This window comes from Polyodon spathula, chromosome 9 (genome assembly GCF_017654505.1).
Source record: "Polyodon spathula isolate WHYD16114869_AA chromosome 9, ASM1765450v1, whole genome shotgun sequence".
Taxonomy (NCBI): Eukaryota; Metazoa; Chordata; class Actinopteri; order Acipenseriformes; family Polyodontidae; genus Polyodon; species Polyodon spathula.
The window spans coordinates 32,795,384-32,817,379 of NC_054542.1; the positions used below are offsets into that span (position 1 = coordinate 32,795,384).

Sequence of the window (21,996 nt, forward strand, 5' to 3'; positions counted from 1 at the left end):
AATATCAGCTTTTTAGCAATGCATTTATTTCCACGGACAAAAGAACGTTGTTAAGTCTCATATTTATACTGATGGAAACCCTCAACCCCCCACTCCCATTCGGTGTCTGGTGATCGTAGGAATTGTAATAATGTTCACATTCCTGCCGTCATTGACCCAGCCGAATTTCTGTAGCGAGAAACTTTTGGGAAAGCCCGGGATAGTTTATGTATTCAACTCATTTTCTTATTTTTTTTTAATTAATTTTTATTGAGCGATGGCCTCGACCGATGTAACCCGACAACTGGTATGTGTGTGTATTTACTTTTAAAACGTTGTATGCAGGTTTTAAAAATACATGTCCTGAATTGTATCTCAAGATGGTCTAATGGTACAGCTTTCTGGGAGTGTCACTTCGCGGGTCGCCAGACTTTTTTCTTATGGAAAATTCCAACTTTTTTTAATTATTTTTTTTTAATAAAACACATTAAATCAAATGTTACTGTTGCAAACCAACGTTTTAACACAACTTGATTTTTTTTTAACCTAATGCGTTTTAAAATGTATATTTCCATAATGATGTTTATGTGATGTACAGTATGTCTATCCGCATTTTTGAAAGTGATATTTTCTTTTGTCGTTGCAATCATTAATTAGGTCTATAGATAAATTTGCTAATTTTTTTAGTGTACAAGCCTTTTTTTCACATAGTTTTCCTTATTTAGTTTTAATTGGAGTTTGAGTTTTCTTAAAAGAGTTTTATTTTGCGTGACAAGGGGCTGTATAAATAAAAAATAAAACTTGTTCTTGTATGCAAAATACCAGTGCCGCAATGAGAACAACTGGAATAATGCTAATTCCTACCAGCCAATAAATCGACACTCACTGAGCGGTAAGGGTTGGGCATGAACTGTTTATTTGTCTTCTACAATACTATCAGTATGCAATTGGCGATTCACTGAAATGATGTAACACAACCTTAACAAAGTCGTGTATTGATGTGCCGGCAATTCTATGCCACTTTATTCGTGTGAAGAAAATGGGAGATATTGAATCTACACATTCGATATTGAACAGTTTAAAATAATGCACGGATTCGTTTATAAGAAAGCACAAGCGTGGGGTATTTTGTGACACTGTAGCAAATCGCTAGATTTGTTCATCTTTTTGGTTTTATGAATCTTAAATAATGGAAGTAATGGAAGTGGAAATAAAAAAAAAAGCATGTGGAATGCGAGGTAACTGGCACAGGGATTCGGATGCTACTATATATTCAGGAGTCCTGCTTAGTTAAATATACACGTGTTGTTGACTCTTTAAACAAATAATTGTAAACAATAGCAGTAATCTCTTGCCTAGCATTAGTCCTCTGAATTACCCATTCGCCAGACAGCATTTTAGCATTCTCATTCTCCAGTAATGCAGTTGTGAAAATGAAAGTTGTTGTCATGAAAACATCCTTTTGTTTCAGTGTTTAATGTAAAATTTGTGTAAATGTATAAATGTGTAGTATATAGTTTTCTAATCCATCTTCCTACCCATCATTTTGTGTATCCACTTCCCTGCCCTCCTCCCTCTACATACACCCCATTAGAAGCACTCTCATTCGTTTTGGTCACAGTGGTTGGTGGCTCCTATTGCTCTTCTGTAGTGGACAGTGTCCCTTTTAGAGTACTGTACATATTGAACTCTGTTACCTGTCACTGTTTTAGTAAAGGAGAGTGGCACAAAGAATGTGTTAAGTCAAGTTCTAACTGGAAAAGAACTCCCTGTTTAGCAAAGAAATTATGTGGGAACTTTTAAAAGTCCAGTCAGTCGAATAAAGGACAGGGCATGACCAATAATTACTACATTAAGAATACTTTACCATTCAAAGGCAGAACAAACCAAAACATGTAGACTCCTCACAAAAACCTTCCAATAAAACTGAAAATATGGATACGCATATTAGTATGCATAGTAATATAATTCAGTATATGCACTGAAAAAAACTTCATTATTAAAAAAACATGACGCAAAGAGAAATGTTGGTGCTTCACAAAAACCTGTAGTTATATAAAATGACAGTGATTGATCAGTGGATCCAGCATTGAAGTCTTAATTGAGGCTTGCAATATAAAATATATGGCTATCAATAAATCAGTTAATTGTTGCATGTCTAGTTAATGTGGATGAAGAGGAATGAGAGGGCTGATTATGTTGTTGACCCTTAACAAAGTTAAGAATTTTTTATGAGCTACTTGGTAAAAAACATTTTTAAAAGATTGATAAGCAAGGCCAGTGATAAATAATGCCAGCAATGCTTCCACAGATGTGATTTATTTTATGATGTTGTCTTTGCAGTCAGTCTAATATAGCCTAGCCTAATTACTGTATTTTGTTTTTAGCTTTATCAGTCTCAGGGAAGAAGAAACAGTATGGCTCATGATTTTCAGAAATCAGTAGGCTTTCCTTATATGATGGCAAATAAATAATCCTTCACTTACTAGATGTCAGTAAATGTCTAAGAACACTATTGTGTGCTTAAATATTTGCCATCCCCCAGTATCAGACTATACAAAGTTACACAGTACTGTACAGTGTGTTACTGTTCCAAATAGGTAATTGCAAATGTTAGTCTGCGTTCTTAGTGTTCGTTCTCTTGTATGTTTATAAGCGTTTGGTGGCTACCTCTAATTAAATAGAGAGTGTATTTCTCAAGCATCTTTGCTGTGTGTCAGGTCTGTCATATAAAGAGTGCAAGAGAAAGTACACTTTCAATTTGATTAGAGGGAGCCACCAAACATAAAAACAGATAAGTCATTAAATCTAAATATTAAAAAAAAAAAAAAAAAAAAAAAAGACAAAATCTCTCGTATCAAGTATGTTAATCCATATTATATCCCTGAAGGGGATCCCAATAAGACGCATGCCGTGGGCTAGATTCTTAAAGCCATTTACGACAAATTGGAAAAACAAACTAAGAAAGTTGTGCCATGGACTAATAAATAGCTTTGAGAATCTAATACCCTGTAAGTATGCAGGTGTTTTGTGTACAATAGTACTGGGTATTTCAACAAAACACCTGTGCAAGCACAGTCAATAATGCTTATATTTTTAAACAGGATAAAAATGTTCGTCCACTTTCCATGTCGGGTCATGTTGGTTTCGACAGCTTGCCAGATCAGCTGGTAAGCAGATCAACCGGTCAAGGATTCTGTTTCAACATTCTCTGCATTGGTGAGTGTACTTTTATTTCATTCCTTGATTCATAAATATTAACATCCTTACCCTCTACCACCTAAATGGTGGAAAAGTACTTTAGTTTCCCTTTTTGCGACTTCCTACAAATAAACCAGTTGCTTTAAATTTCATGGGAATCCTCTAACTCAATTTACCTATAGCCCAAGACTGATTAGAACCCAGACACTCAGCAATGAAAAGCTAGTCAGTTAACCCACAGTGCTACGTGGTCCTTTGCTTGAAACTTGTGAATAGTTTTGGGGGATGTAAATAAAAGAATTGTAGGATATTAAAACAAATTGTACTTGTTTAGCATGTTGGGCTAAACAGCACCTGCATTGCAGACTTGTAAATGAAGTTCTGAAATGTCGGTTTACACAAACAATTGTGCTGTTGCTGTCAATATGTAAATCCTCAGTACAGTTTGTAAGTACATGATGTAAACATTGCAAAATCAATTAAAATGTCTAAATGTTCAAGAAAATAACAAGGCAGCTAATTGCAATAGTTCAGGTTTATTTGAAACTGGTATTGATTGATCTGAACTCTCCACAACATTTCTCAATGGAAAATATACTGTTCCGTATAGACTAGCATGAGTATATTAATAAAGAAAAAAATGCATAAGGATTGGCATTAAAGTAAAGGTTTAATTATGGTATAACTTACATACATGTATATTAGTTTAGTTTAATTTTTTTTTTACATTTACAGGAGAGACTGGAATTGGCAAGTCCACTTTAATGGATACTTTGTTCAACACAAACTTTGAGAACTCTGAGTCAACACATTTCGAACCCAAAGTTAAACTGAGAGCACAGACCTATCAGCTTCAGGAGAGCAATGTCCAATTAAAACTAACTGTTGTCAATACTGTAGGATTTGGGGACCAGATGAACAAAGAAGACAGGCAAGTGTTTCATGTCTTGCATAAAAATACAGTAGTCCCTCTCAAGTACAGACGCCATTATGCCATACATTCATAAGAACATAAGAACATAAGAGAGTTTACAAACGAGAGGAGGCCATTCGGCCCATCTTGCTCGTTTGGTTGTTAGTAGCTTATTGATCCCAAAATCTCATCAAGCAGCTTCTTGAAGGATCCCAGGGTGTCAGCTTCAACAACATTACTGGGGAGTTGATTCCAGACCCTCACAATTCTCTGTGTAAAAAAGTGTCTCCTATTTTCTGTTCTGAATGCCCCTTTTTCTAAACTCCGTTTCTTTTTTCAGGCTGAAAAAGTCCCTTGGGTCGACACTGTCAATACCTTTTAGAATTTTGAATGCTTGAATTAGGTCGCCACGTAGTCTTCTTTGTTCAAGACTGAATAGATTCAATTCTTTTAGCCTGTCTGCATATGACATGCCTTTTAAGCCCGGAATAATTCTGGTCGCTCTTCTTTGCACTCTTTCTAGAGCAGCAATATCTTTTTTATAGCGAGGTGACCAGAACTGAACACAATATTCAAGATGAGGTCTTACTAGTGCATTGTACAGTTTTAACATTACTTCCCTTGATTTAAATTCAACACTTTTCACAATGTATCCAAGCATCTTGTTGGCCTTTTTTATAGCTTCCCCACATTATCTAGATGAAGACATTTCTGAGTCAACAAAAACTCCTAGGTCTTTTTCATAGATTCCTTCTCCAATTTCAATATCTCCCATATGATATTTATAATGTACATTTTTATTTCCTGCGTGCAGTACCTTACACTTTTCTCTATTAAATGTCATTTGCCATGTGTCTGCCCAGTTCTGAATCTTGTCTAGATCATTTTGAATGACCTTTGCTGCTGCAACAGTGTTTGCCACTCCTCCTACTTTTGTGTCGTCTGCAAATTTAACAAGTTTGCTTACTATACCAGAATCTAAATCATTAATGTAGATTAGGAATAGCAGAGGACCTAATACTGATCCCTGTGGTACACCGCTGGTTACCACACTCCATTCTGAGGTTTTTCCTCTAATCAGTACTTTCTGTTTTCTACATGTTAACCACTCCCTAATCCATGTACATGTGTTTCCTTGAATCCCAACTGCATTCAGTTTGAGAATTAATCTTTTGTGCGGGACTTTGTCAAAAGCTTTCTGGAAATCTAAATAAACCATGTCATATGCTTTGCAATTATCCATTATCGATGTTGCATCCTCAAAAAAATCAAGCAAGTTAGTTAGGCACGATCTCCCTTTCCTAAAACCATGTTGACTGTCTCCCAGTACCCATATTCAGATATGTCGCCTAGTAATATTCAATTAAGTGTGACGCTAGGTCACTATGAATTGCATGATCCAAAGAGACGAACTGAAAATTAATGGAACAGATACAAGTAGCTTACTAAATTGCTAAAATTAAGTACATCATTAAAAGAGGGCATATAAACTCACTCTAGAGTATAAACTGTGATCAATTAGTTGGAAAAGGGAGAGAAGCTGTCACAAATACTGATGCTCCTGTCTGTAAATTTTCTTGAATCTACTTACTCATCATCCTTTTTTTTTAAGTTACATCACTGATTATTTCAGAAAACCTGTCCATCTCCATTTATGTCCGGTTTAACAAGCAGTTACTATATCAACGAAGATGTAATCCTGTAATCTCACCAAGGAGGAGTTAACGGTTTATAACAACAACAACTCACCTTTCCTTCTTATTGAATTAAGAGAATAGTCATACTCATTTGACCTGTGGGACATTCCATTAAAATTGTACTTTTGTTACACTGCTAAGTAGGGGCAGTTTGAGTAACAAGTACAAACGAGTGTCCATAACTATTATGGTATAGTAAATTCAAGTACAAAGATCATACTCATACTAATTTTTATGGCATATCCAGGTTTGCCTTGCCCAGTTTCAGACTTAAAACATTAGGAATTCAAAATTGAATAAAGTTTAAGCACTACTAGATCAAGTACAAGTACCTGTGGGTATAAGTAATAGCTAATTTGCTTCACACCCCTACTGAAGTCATTAATGTCAGGCTAACTATGTCCAGTATTTCTTTGGTTATACAAGAAGTTAAATCATCAAAATGTATTGTGCTTGCCAGTAGTCTGATAATGATCACTTATCCAAACATTATGTCTTCATGGAATAGCCCCAGTACAACATGCATGCACCTCCATAGGCATTGTTTGTATGTTAATTGTATTGTTTTTCCTTTGCCCAGCTATCAGCACGTGGTTAATTACATCGATACACAGTTTGAATCGTATCTGCAGGAGGAGCTGAAGATTAAACGCTGTCTACACAATTACCACGACACTCGTATTCATGCTTGTCTGTATTTCATCGCACCTACTGGTCATTCTTTAAAATCTTTGGATTTAGTGACCATGAAGAAACTTGATTCCAAGGTAAGATTGATAAAATTGTAAAATAAATAAATACCTATATGAACACAATTTTGATCTTTTATTTAGCATCATGTAATGAAAGAAACAAAAAAATTATATTGCAAGTGTCTACCAATTTGATGTACAGTATTTCATGTTAGATTTTCGAAATTTGACATTTAATTAGTCAGTTTTTTGTTAAGTATGTGAAAAACCAAAAAGCGGTACATAATTCAATTTGTTAACGTAACCTTATTCAGCAGCTTTCATTAATCAATTCTATAGGGTGCTGCAAAACTTTTGGCCATAGCTGTACAGTGCGTAGGTGCGCTACCAATACAATACCCAAGAGCTAAATTGATACATTTGATACTTCTCATATGTATTAAAAGCTACACGTTTTTTCCATCCGTCCACTGTACCTTTAACGGTATTAAATTCAATTTGTACTGTACAGTGAATACCAGAGATGGAGGATTAGTTAGTGTAGCTCATTTATTTATGTTAACAGAAGAGCATTGCATAACAGACTTGGTAACAGTCTGAATAATACTAAAGAATAAAAAAAAAAAAATAGTAAACTGTACTGCTGTGTGCTTTATTATATTAATATGTTTTTATTTAGGTTTGCAGACATTTTCAGTAACTAAAATAATTACCTTATTTACTTTGTGTTGAATTAGAACTTCATACATGATAAGGAAACACTTTATTAGCATGTCTACGAAACTGGCATACATTGTTCAGTGTAATTGTACACCCCCATGTTACCTGATAATAGCACTTGCATGTGATGAAGGTTTACATGTTTTGTTAAATCTCACCTGTTTGCAGTGGTGAATTAGTAACTGAAAATTGTTTAAGGTGATAAAATGTTGAAAATAATTGTATTGTGTCCTTGCATCACATTTTCTTTCAAAGCCTGGCCCCTCATGTGCATGTTCAAAAGTCATGTTTATACATTTATTACTTCAATAATTTCATTTTTTTTTTTTTTTTTTTCAAACATGCACAGAATCAGTCGCTTGTGTTGTTTGGTATTTGTATGTCTTCAAAAAAACATTTTAAACTGCAGTTTTGTGGGCAAAAGCATGTCACTGTGAGCAGTGAACTGAAAGTCAGTTCAGTATGAAAATCTTTATTTGTTGGATATTTTAATATTAATCTATTGTAGTGTTGGAGTTCATAATTTTGTAGTCCAGTGATTAAAGAAAAGAGCTTGTAATCAGGAGGTCCCCAGTTCAAATCCTGGCTCACTCACTGTGTGACCTCGAGCAAGTCACTTAACCTCCAAGTGCTCAGTCTTTCGGGTGAGATGTTGCTGTAAGTGACTCTGCAGCTGATGCATAGTTCACACACCCTAATCTCTGGAAGTCACATTGGATAAAGGAGTTCTGCTTATTATATTATTATATACATATAAAATATCTAATATATATATATATATAAAATATATATATATATATATATATATATATCCCTATATAGGGAAATGTGATAGCTAGACACCCTAGACCTACTCCGACACATTTTAAAATGTCAAGTTACCATTATCTCTATATACTGTACTAGAGAGATGGGTTAATCACAGATTTGTGTGAGATTACGTGGAATGACCCTTATAATTAAAATACAATAATAGCTTCATTGCACATGGACAATATGAGGTGCTGCTGCAGTGGGTATATTATATTTGACTAATCCTGGTATTCATGCTGTACTTACCAAACACACAGAAAGTATCTGTTAAATTTGCCAATGCATAACTATGCCAGAATTGCACAGAGATTTTAGGCTGAAGCCCAGATACTATAATTCTCTTGGCTACATATGTCTCATTCTCTATTCATTCTGTTTGCTACTGCAAACTCACTTGTCAGCATGTCTCTGCCAATCCCTTTCATGGCTATGCAATTGCATGAAAGCAATTGTTTGACCAGCATTTTGGACATGCCATAAATGCAGTATTGTCAGTGTGAAAAAAGGTAGTACAGTGTACTGGGCATTTGGCAGTATATTAAAACTAATCTAAACGTTTAAACAATAAATAAACACATTGGTAAGCTCGCTGTACAGCCGTGTCTGTATTGACTGGAACATTCAGTATGACGCGCATTGTATTCATAACCCAGCATTTAAGAGAGACCCGTCGTCAATTGATCATATTGCCTAGCAGCCCTGGAGCTTATTAGAGACCCAGAGAGAGAGCGCTAGAGATTATATTTTTTTTATATATTACTTTTTTGTATATTGTTGTATAGTTTTTATATTGTTCTGGTTTCATGTGTTACTAATTATGCAGATTGGGAACAATAGATTTGATACAGTACATAGACCTGTAGGCTAAAATGTGTACATTTAGTCTTAACCAGTGTATAGTAGCATTATGTTTTCTAGTATAACATACTGTTTATTACCTTTGCAAAAGGTAAAATGTGATTATTCTGTAAAATGTGATTATTTTTTCCATACTAGGACTATAGTGTATTTTTTCATACAGTGTTAAGAACTGGACATTAAAACAAAAAAAGCCTTTAATGTTACATGTGTTGCATCAGAATTCTAGTTCAAACTTGCACACATGCAAGATAAGGAATGCTATTTATAAACTTGTTGCAACAGGTATTTCGAGCAGCTGTCTTACAAAAAAAAAAAAAATGTGATGGTTGAGAAAATTGAAGGATGACTGATCTGTACAATCCTTCCATTTCCTTAAAGGACGGTAGTAGAAATGTTATTAATGTTTTATTGAATAAAAACTGACTTGGGGGACGGACGGGAACGGACATTCTTTAAAATAACTTAAAATAAAGCTTTGTCTCAGCGTTTTCTGCCTGTTGAGATTCAATGATTTGTTTATAACGCTTACACCTTGTTGTGACGTAGCTCACACCCATATTCATTAATTCGTTTCTTGGAGTGAGATTGTTTGAAACCCAATAAAATGTGACATGAAACCGAGGTCTTGTCTGCTCTGTAGATGTTGAAGATTGAAAGCGGCACTATCTGCATGTTTGTTTATTTGGCTTATTTGCAGGTCAATAGATCTTGGTCCTGGATACATTTGTACGCTAGTTACTACATCTACCCTCTAAAATGACCAGATGTGAATTCAAACAGTAACTGTTTACATTAAAGTAGTTATTTACTGTATAAGAATATTAGTTTTGAATCAGTTTTTATTCCATTTGGGTGAAAACTTTGCAAATGCCCACACTATGACTTAATAGCATAGTTTGTTTTTTTCTTTTGGCCATGGGTAACTATCCTCAGGTTTACCAATAAAACAAACCAGTCTTTCAGCATGAGCATTCAGATATGACCCCATTTGGCATTTGAGGGTTAAACAGTTTTGACCTGCAACACCCCTTCTCATCTTTCAAGCATTAAACTCTTTGAGGAGAAAAACAACTTGTATATTTGACATAGAAGCTGCTGATCAGCATTTTAGGGCTATATTTACACTTAATTTTAGTCTTTCATAGCTCTGCGAAGCAGATTATGTAAGTGTTATCCTGTTTAGCCTCAATAATAATATACAATTATAATGTTTTTTAAAGAGTTAAATCACCTGAGCCATGTTTTATATGCATGCAACTAATAATATTTTCATGAAAATGACCAAGCAAAAAGATACACTTGTGCACATAAGAATCCTTGGATATATATGCAGGTTGGGTGCAAACTTTGCACACACACACAAAAAGCTCACATAGTTTTTAAGAGGGCGGAGTGCAGAGACAAGAATTTGATTGAGTAACTTCAAGGCCGTAATACCAGTAACCAGCATACTGCGTTATATTTGTATAATCACCTGCATCGTTCAAACGCATGTCTTCACTTAGGTCATCTGTTCCTGAATATGATACATTGCTTCGTGCCAGAGCAGGGTGTACCAGGCACCAGTCAAACTTTAAGTAAATAGAAATAGATTTAGGCTATATTACTTTGGAACTTTCACAAAGCTTACAGCCCCAAATATTTGTAATGCATTGTGTAAAATAATGTAGTAGAAGTTTTTAGCAGACTCTTGCTTGTAAAAGCACACAGTGCCAGGCAACTTTTACTTTTCTGTTAACTGTTTAAGCAACTGCTTGTTTGTGAAAATATCATACAAATGTCACTAGTTGCTAAAAACACAATTGCCTGAAAGTTTCATCTATTCTAAAATACCTGACCTAAAATATAAATAGAAAGTGACATTTTAAAATCTGAATATCAGTTTAAAAATGGTATTATAAATTGAAATACATGATTACAGAATACAATGATGTTTTAATTAAATAATGTGTTTAGTTTCAGCTAATAGATTAACTGATTTCTGGACTAAATAACAATATCTTATGTTAATATTGAGTATTTACTGAATATATTTGTATTAGAAACATAATACTCAAGGTGCAACGCTTGAAGTATACAGCAGCGTGCATGCAGATATGTCCATGGACATGTTAGGAAACCTGTGCACCCCAAATACACTGAGGTGTTTCGTTTTTTCTTCTTTTAATTTCCAAAATCTCCTCTCTGATGTTGAGTTATTAACAGAACCTGAGTCCCTTGGTTTGAGTCCCAGCTCTGTCCCAGGCACTGTGCAATCTTGGGCTAGTCAGTTTATCTTCACATGTTTCAGCCTCACCAAATCAAGGACTGGGCAAATCAGTACTGAAAACAAGACACTGTACAACCTTTGCACCATTTTGAATACATCTTTTGTAAAAAGTTCAATACTACTCATAGGCTAATAGCAGCAGCAATTCACTTCTAGGTCTTACTGATTGAGAAAGTTATTTTCCTTATAGCTCCTAAGATTATTGTTAATCCCATTGATGGAATACACTTAATTATGTGTGAAGCAGGAGAGCATCAGAAAGAGGTTTGGAAAGCTACAGTGAAGCATTGTTTGCACAAATTTTTTTTTTTAGTAACACAAATAAAACTGGAACAAGTAAACAAGACAGGGGCCAAAATAACATGTTTCAGCAACCACCCCCATGAAACTCACCTAACTCCTGTCCAACACCCACCTTTAACAAGTGATATTCTCCCCTTATATACCATGTGACTGGAGCATAATTAACTATCAATCATTCAATTACAGCTCCAGCCACATTCTCACATGTATTCTGGCAGGGAGGATTTTAACCCCCTTCCTGCCAACCCTTCAACAATGTGTCTTAACACAGCACACTCTTAACTAAGGGGCGAGTAAATCTGTGCCAAACTCTGATAAGCAGTAGTCACTTAGGGCCTACTATTTCAATTGCAGCCGAATGTTGCTGTCATCACATTTGTTTCAGCAAGGAGACAATTTCAAGACAGTGGAAGCCAGTTAATATAAGAACCACAAAATAGAAAAATATTACATTTTTTGATGAACTGTAATTTATGTAAAATTCTATGGCCATTCCTTAGCACAGGTCTTAAAGATCTACTTTTGGATATTTTCTGGTCTTTAGTTGATTCTGCTAATGAAGAATGGTCCATACAAGTTTTTTTACGAGAAGTTATTCCACATGTTGTGAATGTAGGTCAGTGTTTCCCAACCCTGTTCCTGGCGGCATGCTGTGTCTGCTGGTTTTCTTTCCAACACTGCGCTCAATTGCTTAAATGAACCATATCAACAAACAAAGAGCTTGAAAATAACGTGAAAATGCCCAGATAATCACTTTATTAGTTCAATGAAGGGTTCAGTTAAGCAATTGAGCGCTGCGTTGGAATGAAAACCAGCAGACACAGTGTGTCGCCAGGAACAGGGTTGGGAAACACTGATCTAGATCACGGTGACCTACTATCATTACAGACACCTGCGATGTGTTATTTATATCTTTGGCAGGGGGTTTGCATGTTTCTAAAATACCATGTGTTTACTGTATATATTTACCAGTAGGTGTGTGACCTTTTCAGATGACTAGGAAACATGTCTTATGTGTTTTCAGGTCAACATCATTCCTGTCATTGCCAAGGCAGATACAATCTCCAAGGGCGAGCTTCATAAATTCAAGATAAAGATCATGAGTGAACTTGTCAGTAATGGAGTCCAGATTTATCAGTTTCCCATAGATGATGAGAGCGTGGCAAAAATCAATACTACCATGAACGTGAGTGCTTTTGTATTAAATCATTTGTCCTTCAAATTTGTCTGTTGTTTTGAAAATCCCATGAAACAATGTATTTTCAAAAAGTCTTTACAGACCCACCATATTACAAAAGGAAAAAACTTACACAGCATTTTTTTGCTTATAGTTTACACAGTTTTGTGTGTGTGTGTGTGTTAATATATATTTTAATTGTATTGCAGTACTAATTGGCTACAATTCTTTGTCTTTAGAGCCACCTTCCGTTTGCTGTGGTTGGGAGCACAGAGGAAGTGAAGATTGGAAATAAAATGGTGAAAGCTCGACAGTACCCATGGGGTGTTGTGCAAGGTTTGCTTTGCTGTTATAAGAAAGTTAGGTCAAGAATTTGAGTGCTATCACTGAAGCATAATTTTTTTTTAAGTTTATCCCAGCCATCTTAATGTCAGGAAACTTCTAACTTGTTAATTTTTGTTTGTTGATTTAGTGGAAAATGAGAGCCACTGTGACTTTGTCAAACTTCGAGAAATGCTGATCTGTGTGAATATGGAAGACCTGAGGGAGCAGACCCACACACGGCACTATGAGCTTTATCGGCGCTGCAAGCTGGAGGAAATGGGCTTTACAGACACAGATGCTGAAAACAAGCCAGTCAGGTACAGGGTCACAGTACTGTTTATTGTTTAAGTTGTCAGAGGAAGTCATTTCCTTTTTTTGAAAGGCAAAGTTTGGCAGAGTGTGACAAAGTGGCTAGTGGAGGGGAACAGGTGTAGCGGTGATGCGATGCAGGAGTGACAGGCAGACAACAGTTTCCAGTGAAAAGGTGCTTTTATTTATAATCCAGGTCTTGTGACCGTAAAATAATAAATCCCCAGCTATACACAACAATGTGTAAAGCGCGGGGATAGAAAAGCAGGGCACAGTCCCGAACAAAACGAACACACGGTCACCAGTCTTGGGTGAGTGGAGACGTGTTTGTGGTGGGTGAAGACACTGTATTTTGTGACGGTTCTGTGCAGTGGTGATCCGGATTGTGCTGACCCTGGTCGACAGCTCCGGATAGGTGAGTTAACTGTCTGGTGGTGCAAAACGCAGACAATTACAAACAAGCACAACAAAACACAACACGTAATTCTCTGTAACAACGAGAGCTCCTCTCTCGCTCCTTCTCTCTCCGAACGTTTACCCAAACGAAGGAAAAGATCAGCGTTACCCTGGCCCCTATATGTAATCCCGCATGATATCTAGTTAAACTGTTGCAGCTGCCTTATTACTTGCAGCTGCCTCTTGTTTACCTTTCAAATCAATACGGTCTTACAACAGAGTCTCACTTCCATCCAGGCTGACCCACTTCCCTGACCCGGAAACGAACTGTCAGGCCAGCCCTTCCAGATACTTCTCCTCTCGTTCTTTAGCACCCTCACAGGTCGGGAGGAAGATTCATCACCAGAACTCATATTTCTGTCACACAGAGTTATTAACCAAAACACACCCTGCCTCTCTTTTTCCCTTTATCATCAAGTATTGTAGTATGGGCAGTCACTTACAAGTGCCAAATGGCAAAACTGAAGTTTTTTTTATTTTTTATTTTGTTATTTTGTGTTTTGTTTTTCATAAATTGATTACCAGCTAACTTTAAAGAGCAAAGTGAATTAAAACACTTAAGCATGTTTGTCAGCATATTCTCTGTAACACATGAAGCTTATGAGGAAAAAAAAGTAATAATTATGAAGTTGGATAAACAGCAAACATAATGGTTCTGCGCTGGGTAATGCAAAAATAATCTATATTTGGAGCTTCCTTAATTATATGACAGGGATATTGTTTATATTGCAAGAGATGGCACAGTACATCTTAGTCAGACTTTCATGGGTAATTATCAGTTATATACATGTTTATTGTTTCTGGGTACCATCATGTTTTGCTTTAGTTATCCCATGGGAACAACTTCCCTTTAATTAGAGCTCTTTGGTTTAATCTTGGGGTTGTAATCCTTTTTCATTGTGAGATGCTGGCAGAGACATGTGTGGATAAAAGGCCATTCAGTCGGGAAATGAGAGCTTTTAATTCTTTAAAAAAACAAAAAGCAGTTTTCAGTTAAACACTGTTGGCTGAAAATAAGTTTCAAGGTTCATTTTTGAGCACACAGGCAAGACATTAGAGAATGTTATACAAATAAAAAATAATGTTGCAATGCAGTAGCTATTTTTTGACTTTTAATTGTTAACCTTCTGGTTTTGTACCAGTTGTGAACCTATTCCTTTGCTTGGGAGAGGAGGGAGGGTCTGATATTTCTTAATATGTTTTACTTATAGTCTTAGTTAAAAATGCTTAAGATGTTGTCATGGCTGCTTTTACATTACTAGGTCTTGTGATTGACCCTTGGGTGGGTCTTTCAGGCTCATTCAGAAAGAATGTTCTCGATATTTGGTGATGTGTGTTTAGTTTGCCAGGTACTGCTAACAATATAATCTCATTTGGACTGGCATTTCATTGCATCATAATGTTTTACTCTACTTTACAAGTACAGAAAAAAAGTATTTTAACTACATTACAGTACTTTATTTGGTTTAGGTTTTGGTAAGGCTCCAATGCATAATTGCTCTTAAATGTTTCTTTTTATTTTAGTTTTTTGGATCAATGTTGACTATTAGATGATCATACTAGTAAAATTGTAGAATGAATGATCAATAGATAGGTGTTGGGACCATATTCACAAAGTATTTCCCCCAGTGTTAAATGCTACATTGGTGTGTAAAACTCAATCTCATCTCATTCCAATAACTAACTGGGTCCATCTGCAATCTACAGTACAATATAGAAGCGGGCATTACACAAAGGCTGCAGACTTAATTCTCCAGCTTCTATTATTTCCCTGGTAATTTAATGTATTCATACCCCTCCGTCCTGCCAACATGTTGTATTGTGATCTGTAGACCAAAATTGAAATCTTAAGTCCTTCACTTTGGACACTTATTAATTTAACTTCCTTTATCACAGCAATTACTTTATCATTCCAAACTGCGGCGAGAGTCCCAGTTGAAACTGGTTTGATCTCAGTCAGCTTCTGACGGAAATGAACAGAACTAAGGCAAACCATAGTAAATACAAACTGCTAATGTTTAAAGAAACAAGTAACCTGCACGTATCAGCTGACATTAACCTTTTTTTTATTATTTGAAGCTTTGTAACATCAATGTTTTGTTTTTGGTAAATATGTTGTGAACGTGGCCCTAGATGTACAATACATTCAAACATGCTTGTATTCAAATATTCAATTAGACGCGTTGTGTGTTCAAAGTTTCTCTTCATTTAGAGTGAAACAAGTTTACTTACAATAGCAGCTTGTGCAAAAAAAACCTGAAAGTGTGTTTCCAGCTTGAATCTTTTTCTCTTTTTGAAGGAGGTTTTTGCTGTAGCCTCTTTGAAAGCTATGCACAAAACTCTGGGAAATGTTTACTTAACCCCATGTAGTGGTGCATTCCAGAGATTCTTTGAGATTTTTAAAACATTTTCACAAACCACCAGATTGCAAGCATTAGGCTTGCAGTCATAGAAAAAACAGGATGTAGATTTAGAACTGTTTTCTTTTACATTACTAGTGATTTCCTTGCATTTTCAAGCTATTGAACATATAAGTAGTTTATGTACATCACTGTAGTGTTTATGAGTCTGTTCATATATCTGATGAATCAGCCAAATCCCAAGCAGGGAGAAAAATTTTTGGCGTGTGTCTTTTTTAAGATGGCTCTGATAAAATGATTATTCAAAACAAAACCATCATGTTTCATATAACAACATTGTCTTGAACTATTTATGTGTTTTCATGAAACAGTAGCAAGGGCTGCGTGGAGTAAGAACAATGGGAATTTAAGTAAGAGATAAGTGTTCGTGACTTTAGAAAGAGGACAGTTTCCTCTTGGCTTATGGAGAGTCGCCCTTGTGGAGGTGAGACAGAACCAATTGGCCTCCAAGGCTGGGAAGCAACCGATACTACCCCAAGGGGAGATGAGGAGTAGAGGAATTGAAGAGAAGCCTAGAAGTCTCCCTGGCTTAGAAGGGTTGCCTATGCTGAGAGAGGTTGACGTGGCCAGACTTCTGAGGCTGAGTAATGCGCTTCACTTCCCTCGTGTGGAGGCAGAAACATTGAACAGAGAAGGAAATAAACATGCAAAGAGGGAGTCTGACACAGATGAAAGCAGATACTTAGGAAAGAGTACATGGTTTCCCCTCAAGCGCAGCTGTGCCTCTAAGGTTGGGAAGTGAGCTTCACTTGCTCCCAAAGGAGACTGTTGTAGAGGTGGAGCAGCATAATGGCAGGAATGGAGGATGGAGGAAAATGAAAAATGCAAGACAGAGAATAAAGGCGCAACCCAGGGTTTAAATAGGGAGACTCGTTGATGTTTTTGGCAGGAGATAAATGGGAGGAGTCCTAGCTCCTGTCCCCAGAACCACAGTGAGGTTACAATGAATGTGTAATTGCACAAACATGACAGTTAACCCCGCACCAAACTGTGAGATTTATGTTGTGCAACAACAACAAAAACATTATCACAAACTCTATAGTCAACAAGTGACTTATTTCAACACTTTCTTTTGAAAAGCAGCCTTGTGTCTCTCTTTGAATAATGTTGTTTATATTTTGTGCTCTGCAGCCTGCAAGAGACATATGAAACAAAGCGCCAAGAATTCCTTTTTGAACTGCAGAAGAGGGAGGAGGAGATGAGACAGATGTTTGTGCAGCGAGTCAAGGAGAAGGAGACCGAGCTCAAGGATGCAGAGAGAGAGGTAAAGAACATCATCTTAATGTAATTTAAAATACATAAGTAATGCAGAAATCTCTAAAGAAAACACCATATATGAAAAGTTGTTGCTGTTTCCTAGTACCTAATCACTTAATGTAGTTAAAACTAAATACAATCGTACAGCTGCAATCAGACAGTGTGATCCACTGTACAGTAAAGAAACCAGGATGCTACTGTTTATCCACGGCTTAATATTTGTTTTGCATCTTGAATTGTTGTAAAAAAGCAAGAAACTAAAATATTCTCACTAGCACTCCTTTTAAAATAATTTCGGACCTTTATATGCATGTACTTGCTGCAACCTTGTGGCGAGTTTTGGTTGTGCATTTTAAAAGTTTATTTTGTTGTTTACAGCTTCAAGGGAAGTTTGAGCACCTGAAAAGATTGCACCAAGAGGAAAGGATGAAACTAGATGAGAAAAAAACAATGCTTGAGGATGAAATGTCTGGTTTTAGTAAAAGAAAAATTGCAGCTGAACTCCTTCAGGCGCAGGCATTCACAGGCAGTATGAATATTAAAAAGGACAAAGATCGCAAAAAGTAAGTTTTTTATTAAACGTTTAGGTCATGTTGTTATTGCAGGGTTTAAATTAAACCGATCATACAAGATATCCCCTTTGAGATGCAACGTCTTGTTAATAGGAGTTGGCCTTCATTATAAGGAGGACAATACAAATCCAAGCAGCTGGGACAGGAGCAAAGCACCTAAATCAAATAATTAGGAAGACATTCTACAAATAATATATAATTCTTATCGGTGCAGTGAGTTTCAAGAAATTGGCCATCTATTAAAAGCTTGAAAGGACATCTGCTTCATTGTTTGAGTTAGAAGTGAACTATACAGTTGTGATGTTAAAAATGCAACATTATTTGTTATATGCCCAGAGATATTGGGTACGCGTTATTTGGGTTTTTATATTTATCACTACATGGCAGTATCAAACCTCTTAATGGTTTAAATGCTCTCCTATATATGAGATGTACTATGATAATTTAGTGTGAACTTAGCAATTCTACCTATTGAGGACCTGTACGATAGAATTAGAAGGCAGCAGATACTGGGGTATATGTTTAACCTGCTTAAACAGCACACAAAGGATGAATGTCAACAGGGGCCACGGGTCTTATGGGACAAACAAGATAAGACTTCAGGATATCTTCTACAAATATTTGTTTTAAAATAAAATAATTAAACAAATCACAATGGAAGATGTCTTCAAATCTCATACAATCTCCTTTTCTACATCGAAATGTTTCTTAGGGAGGTTTCAAGGCAGTGTTACACAAAAGAGCTGTAAGCAAGCATCAAACATTATTTTCTTTTAAGAACATATTGTCACAGACAGGCTGAATGCTTATTTAGAGTCTGTTTATAATTAGGACAGAACAAAAGCAACGCCTGAAAAGCCACATTAACATGTTTAAAGTAATTTTTTATAGATGTTTTAATCTTTCTTAATCCATATTTATATACAATTGGAATAAAGTGATATAAGGGCATATTGCCAAATTCTGTCAGTGTTATTAATTGCACTGTCCCTGAGATGTTGTTATTGCATTAGATCTTAAGATATATGGTTAGAGTTGTGTTTTTTCACAAAAAAAAGCTTATTTCACAGCATTTCATGGTATAAAAAATAGGTATTTCTAGATATTTTATGATTAAGCATATTTTAAAGCATAAAAATCTGCATTGTCACATTTATGTATATCCTTTTCTCTAACAAATGTTCCTAAATATTGAAATGCTTACCTGAAAAACAGCAAATGCTAAATTATAGAATATATTGGGGGGGGGGGGGGGGGGGGGGGGGGTTATGTCCACATTTTAAAGATATTATATTTTCACCATCGGTGAATTATCAGAAACAATATTTAAAAAAAAAAAAAAAAAAAAAACCTAAATGTAAAAATAATAACAGACATGTGAAATGTCCTGTTCTTTTATTGGATAGAGCAATCTTTAGCAGAAATATTTCCGATCTTTGATGCAGCTTATGTCTTTTTCACTGAAGTCATTTTATAGAAATCGTGCAGCTCTGTGCAGTGTGTTCTAGCATATACCGTAAGCAAACTAAAACAAACCTACGATTTGAGGCATTATAAGGCTAATTTATTGTTTTCTTTTTTCAGTTCTGGATTCATGTGAAGAACCCTCTGAAAAGACCTAGCAACCAACTGTTCTATGTAGACTAATAAATATATTATCTCTATTGCTCTCTGCATCTTTAGTAGTCACGTGACTTGTAGCATAACACTTAGTCACTTGTGCAGGTACTCCATTTGACACAATGTCTATGTATTCAGTTATTTGTTGAAACCACAACTGAGTTGTTTAATAATGATAAACATTGTGCCGTATAAAACACAGCCTTGATATTCGGGGAGCGGTCTTTTAGATCAATGGTGCCAAACTCACAGGGGTCAGACATTAGTCACTGCTAGCTCTAATCTCTTTCCTGAGGGTTGATGGTAAATTTTCTGATTTTGGCTTGAAACTGCCCTGGGGACCTCAGATGGCCCCCAACCCTGTTCTGGATGATTTTATATTACACTTTGATCACATAATATGGAAGAGATTTGCCCAAAGAAAAAAAAAAAGAAAAAAAAGAACTATGCAAAATAAGCTTTGAATCACCAAAAATAGCATTCATCAGAAATTGCCTTACAACTGGTAGTGTGCCTTGTGTTTCTTTCCTATAAAATTAGGAAACATACCAGTATTTAAAAATATATATAAAGCTAAAAGGGAGAAATGTCTTGCCAGTGGACTCTGTTTACATTCAACTTGTTACATTCTGATTCAGTATGTCTGTTTCTTGGTTAAATAATTGACCAAGATCAGTAGCCACTGGCTTTTCTTTTTTTCTTTTCTAGAGGACCACTTTCGTAACTAATTCATGAAGTTAAAATATCATATGTACAACACTTTTCTAAGATATTAAATATAAAAGCATAGTCACATTAACCGAGGGACACAATAGGCATTGAGTACCTTTAACACAAATACTTTTTTTGTTTTTCGTTTGTTGTTTTTTGTCAATAATTCACCATTTGTCATTTACTTTGCATATGTGTTTGTGAACTGTAAATATATGTCCGTGATCTACATGTCAGGTTCCTGCCCATTTGTGTTTAAATAAAAGCTCCTCGGCTGTTTTTGTTGTTGTTGTTGTTGTTGTTTTATTTGTATTCCCACGATAGTGACTGAGGGGTTGGGGGATTTAACAAGCTACAAGCAACTTTATGGCTTCCAAGGAGTTATTGTGAAATGTAAGCATTTTGATTGGTTGCCATTCACTCAGTTGTAGACACTACTCTCAGAAGTTTCGAGAGTTTTTCTTCAACGGTGTTCATTTTATGTGCAATATGTGCAACTAGACAATGCTGAAATTTAATTGGCCCACGGCAGCCATGTTTTTTACTTTACAACCTTAATTTGGGTAAACTTTAAAGAAAACCATACTTGGATCATGTATGCCAAGTTATCCTTCAATCAGAATAGCGGTTTTGGAGAAGATATTTGTGTGTTATTTAGGTTGTCCAGCATGGCCGCCACACCACTGAACCAATCATCTTCATTTCGAGCAGCGTGTATCTTGGTCAATCTCTACCCATGTAGACCAAGTTTCAGAACTCTGTAAGAAGTGGTTTCTGACAATATGTTTGTAAATTGTCCAAAATCTGTTATAAAATCCAATGTGGCTGCCAAACCATGCAACCAATCCCGTTCATTCAACACTGGACATTAGTTCCCATTGGCGTCTACAACTGTGAAATGTCAAGAGTTTTCATGTATCGGTTTTCCTTTCATGCAACTTTTAAGGTTTTGTTGGCGGAAAGAAAAATAATAATAATCTTAACACAACAATAGGCTTCCCAGTCATGTGCTTGGAAGCCTAATAAATTATATGTTTAGACTTGGACCACAGCAGGTTCAAGTATACGAGCCAGTGTGGGTAATGAGGTTGTGAAATTAATTCCTGGTGGAATTGCGTTATGGTAAGTAAAAATCATGAATTAACAGTTGGAGATAATAGACAGCTGTATATGTTTGTATGCAATAAACAGAACACATCAGTCTCCTGGCAGGGCCAGATGCTTTAGCAGCAGGGAACACATTTAAGTGAGCAAACACTGTTTATTATGTTGACTTCAAAAATATTAGTATACTGTATACATAATAAAATATCAGTGAGTACTGAAATAACAGAACGAGAGGGCTTTTTTGGGCCATATACCACCGGAATGTGGTTTAATAACGAGATCGATAACAAATTCAATCTGGACAACAGAACTCATCCAAAAACCTATATATTGTGATTTTACATTACCTCCCAGTGCAAAAGGCGTTAGGATTGTTCGATAAACTAAAAAATCTACAGAAATTGTAATTAGAATTAGATCAGTCTGTAACAGTGCCATTTTTTAAGACTTGAAAAATAATGTATCAGTAGTTGTAAACAAACCCCTCTATTATTTGAAATGGAATGAACCAGCCTAACAAGCCCAGGCAATAGACCCCCAAAACAGATTTGACAAGGGGTGGAGATAAGGAGGCGGAGGGATGCAAATAAACAAA

General features: G+C 35.9%; 1 protein-coding gene across 1 annotated transcript; it reads left to right on the forward strand.

Annotated features, from left to right (window-relative positions):
* Positions 1-138: 138 nt before the first annotated feature.
* LOC121320678 (septin-11-like) lies at positions 139-20,573 on the forward strand. Its single transcript, XM_041259236.1, has 10 exons — positions 139-286; positions 3,084-3,198; positions 3,916-4,111; positions 6,371-6,557; positions 12,473-12,634; positions 12,865-12,961; positions 13,098-13,266; positions 17,266-17,398; positions 17,770-17,954; positions 19,548-20,573. Exons 1-10 carry the CDS (start codon positions 257-259, stop codon positions 19,561-19,563), a joined length of 1,290 nt encoding a protein of 429 aa, XP_041115170.1. The 5' UTR covers positions 139-256; the 3' UTR covers positions 19,564-20,573.
* Positions 20,574-21,996: the final 1,423 nt, after the last annotated feature.

Coding starts and splice junctions, on each gene's coding strand:
- LOC121320678 (XM_041259236.1), top strand. CDS start 257: ATGGCCTCGACCGATGTAACCCGACAACTG. Junction 6,558..12,472: donor TGAAGAAACTTGATTCCAAG/GTAAGATTGATA, acceptor ATGTGTTTTCAG/GTCAACATCATTCCTGTCAT. Junction 17,399..17,769: donor TCAAGGATGCAGAGAGAGAG/GTAAAGAACATC, acceptor TGTTGTTTACAG/CTTCAAGGGAAGTTTGAGCA.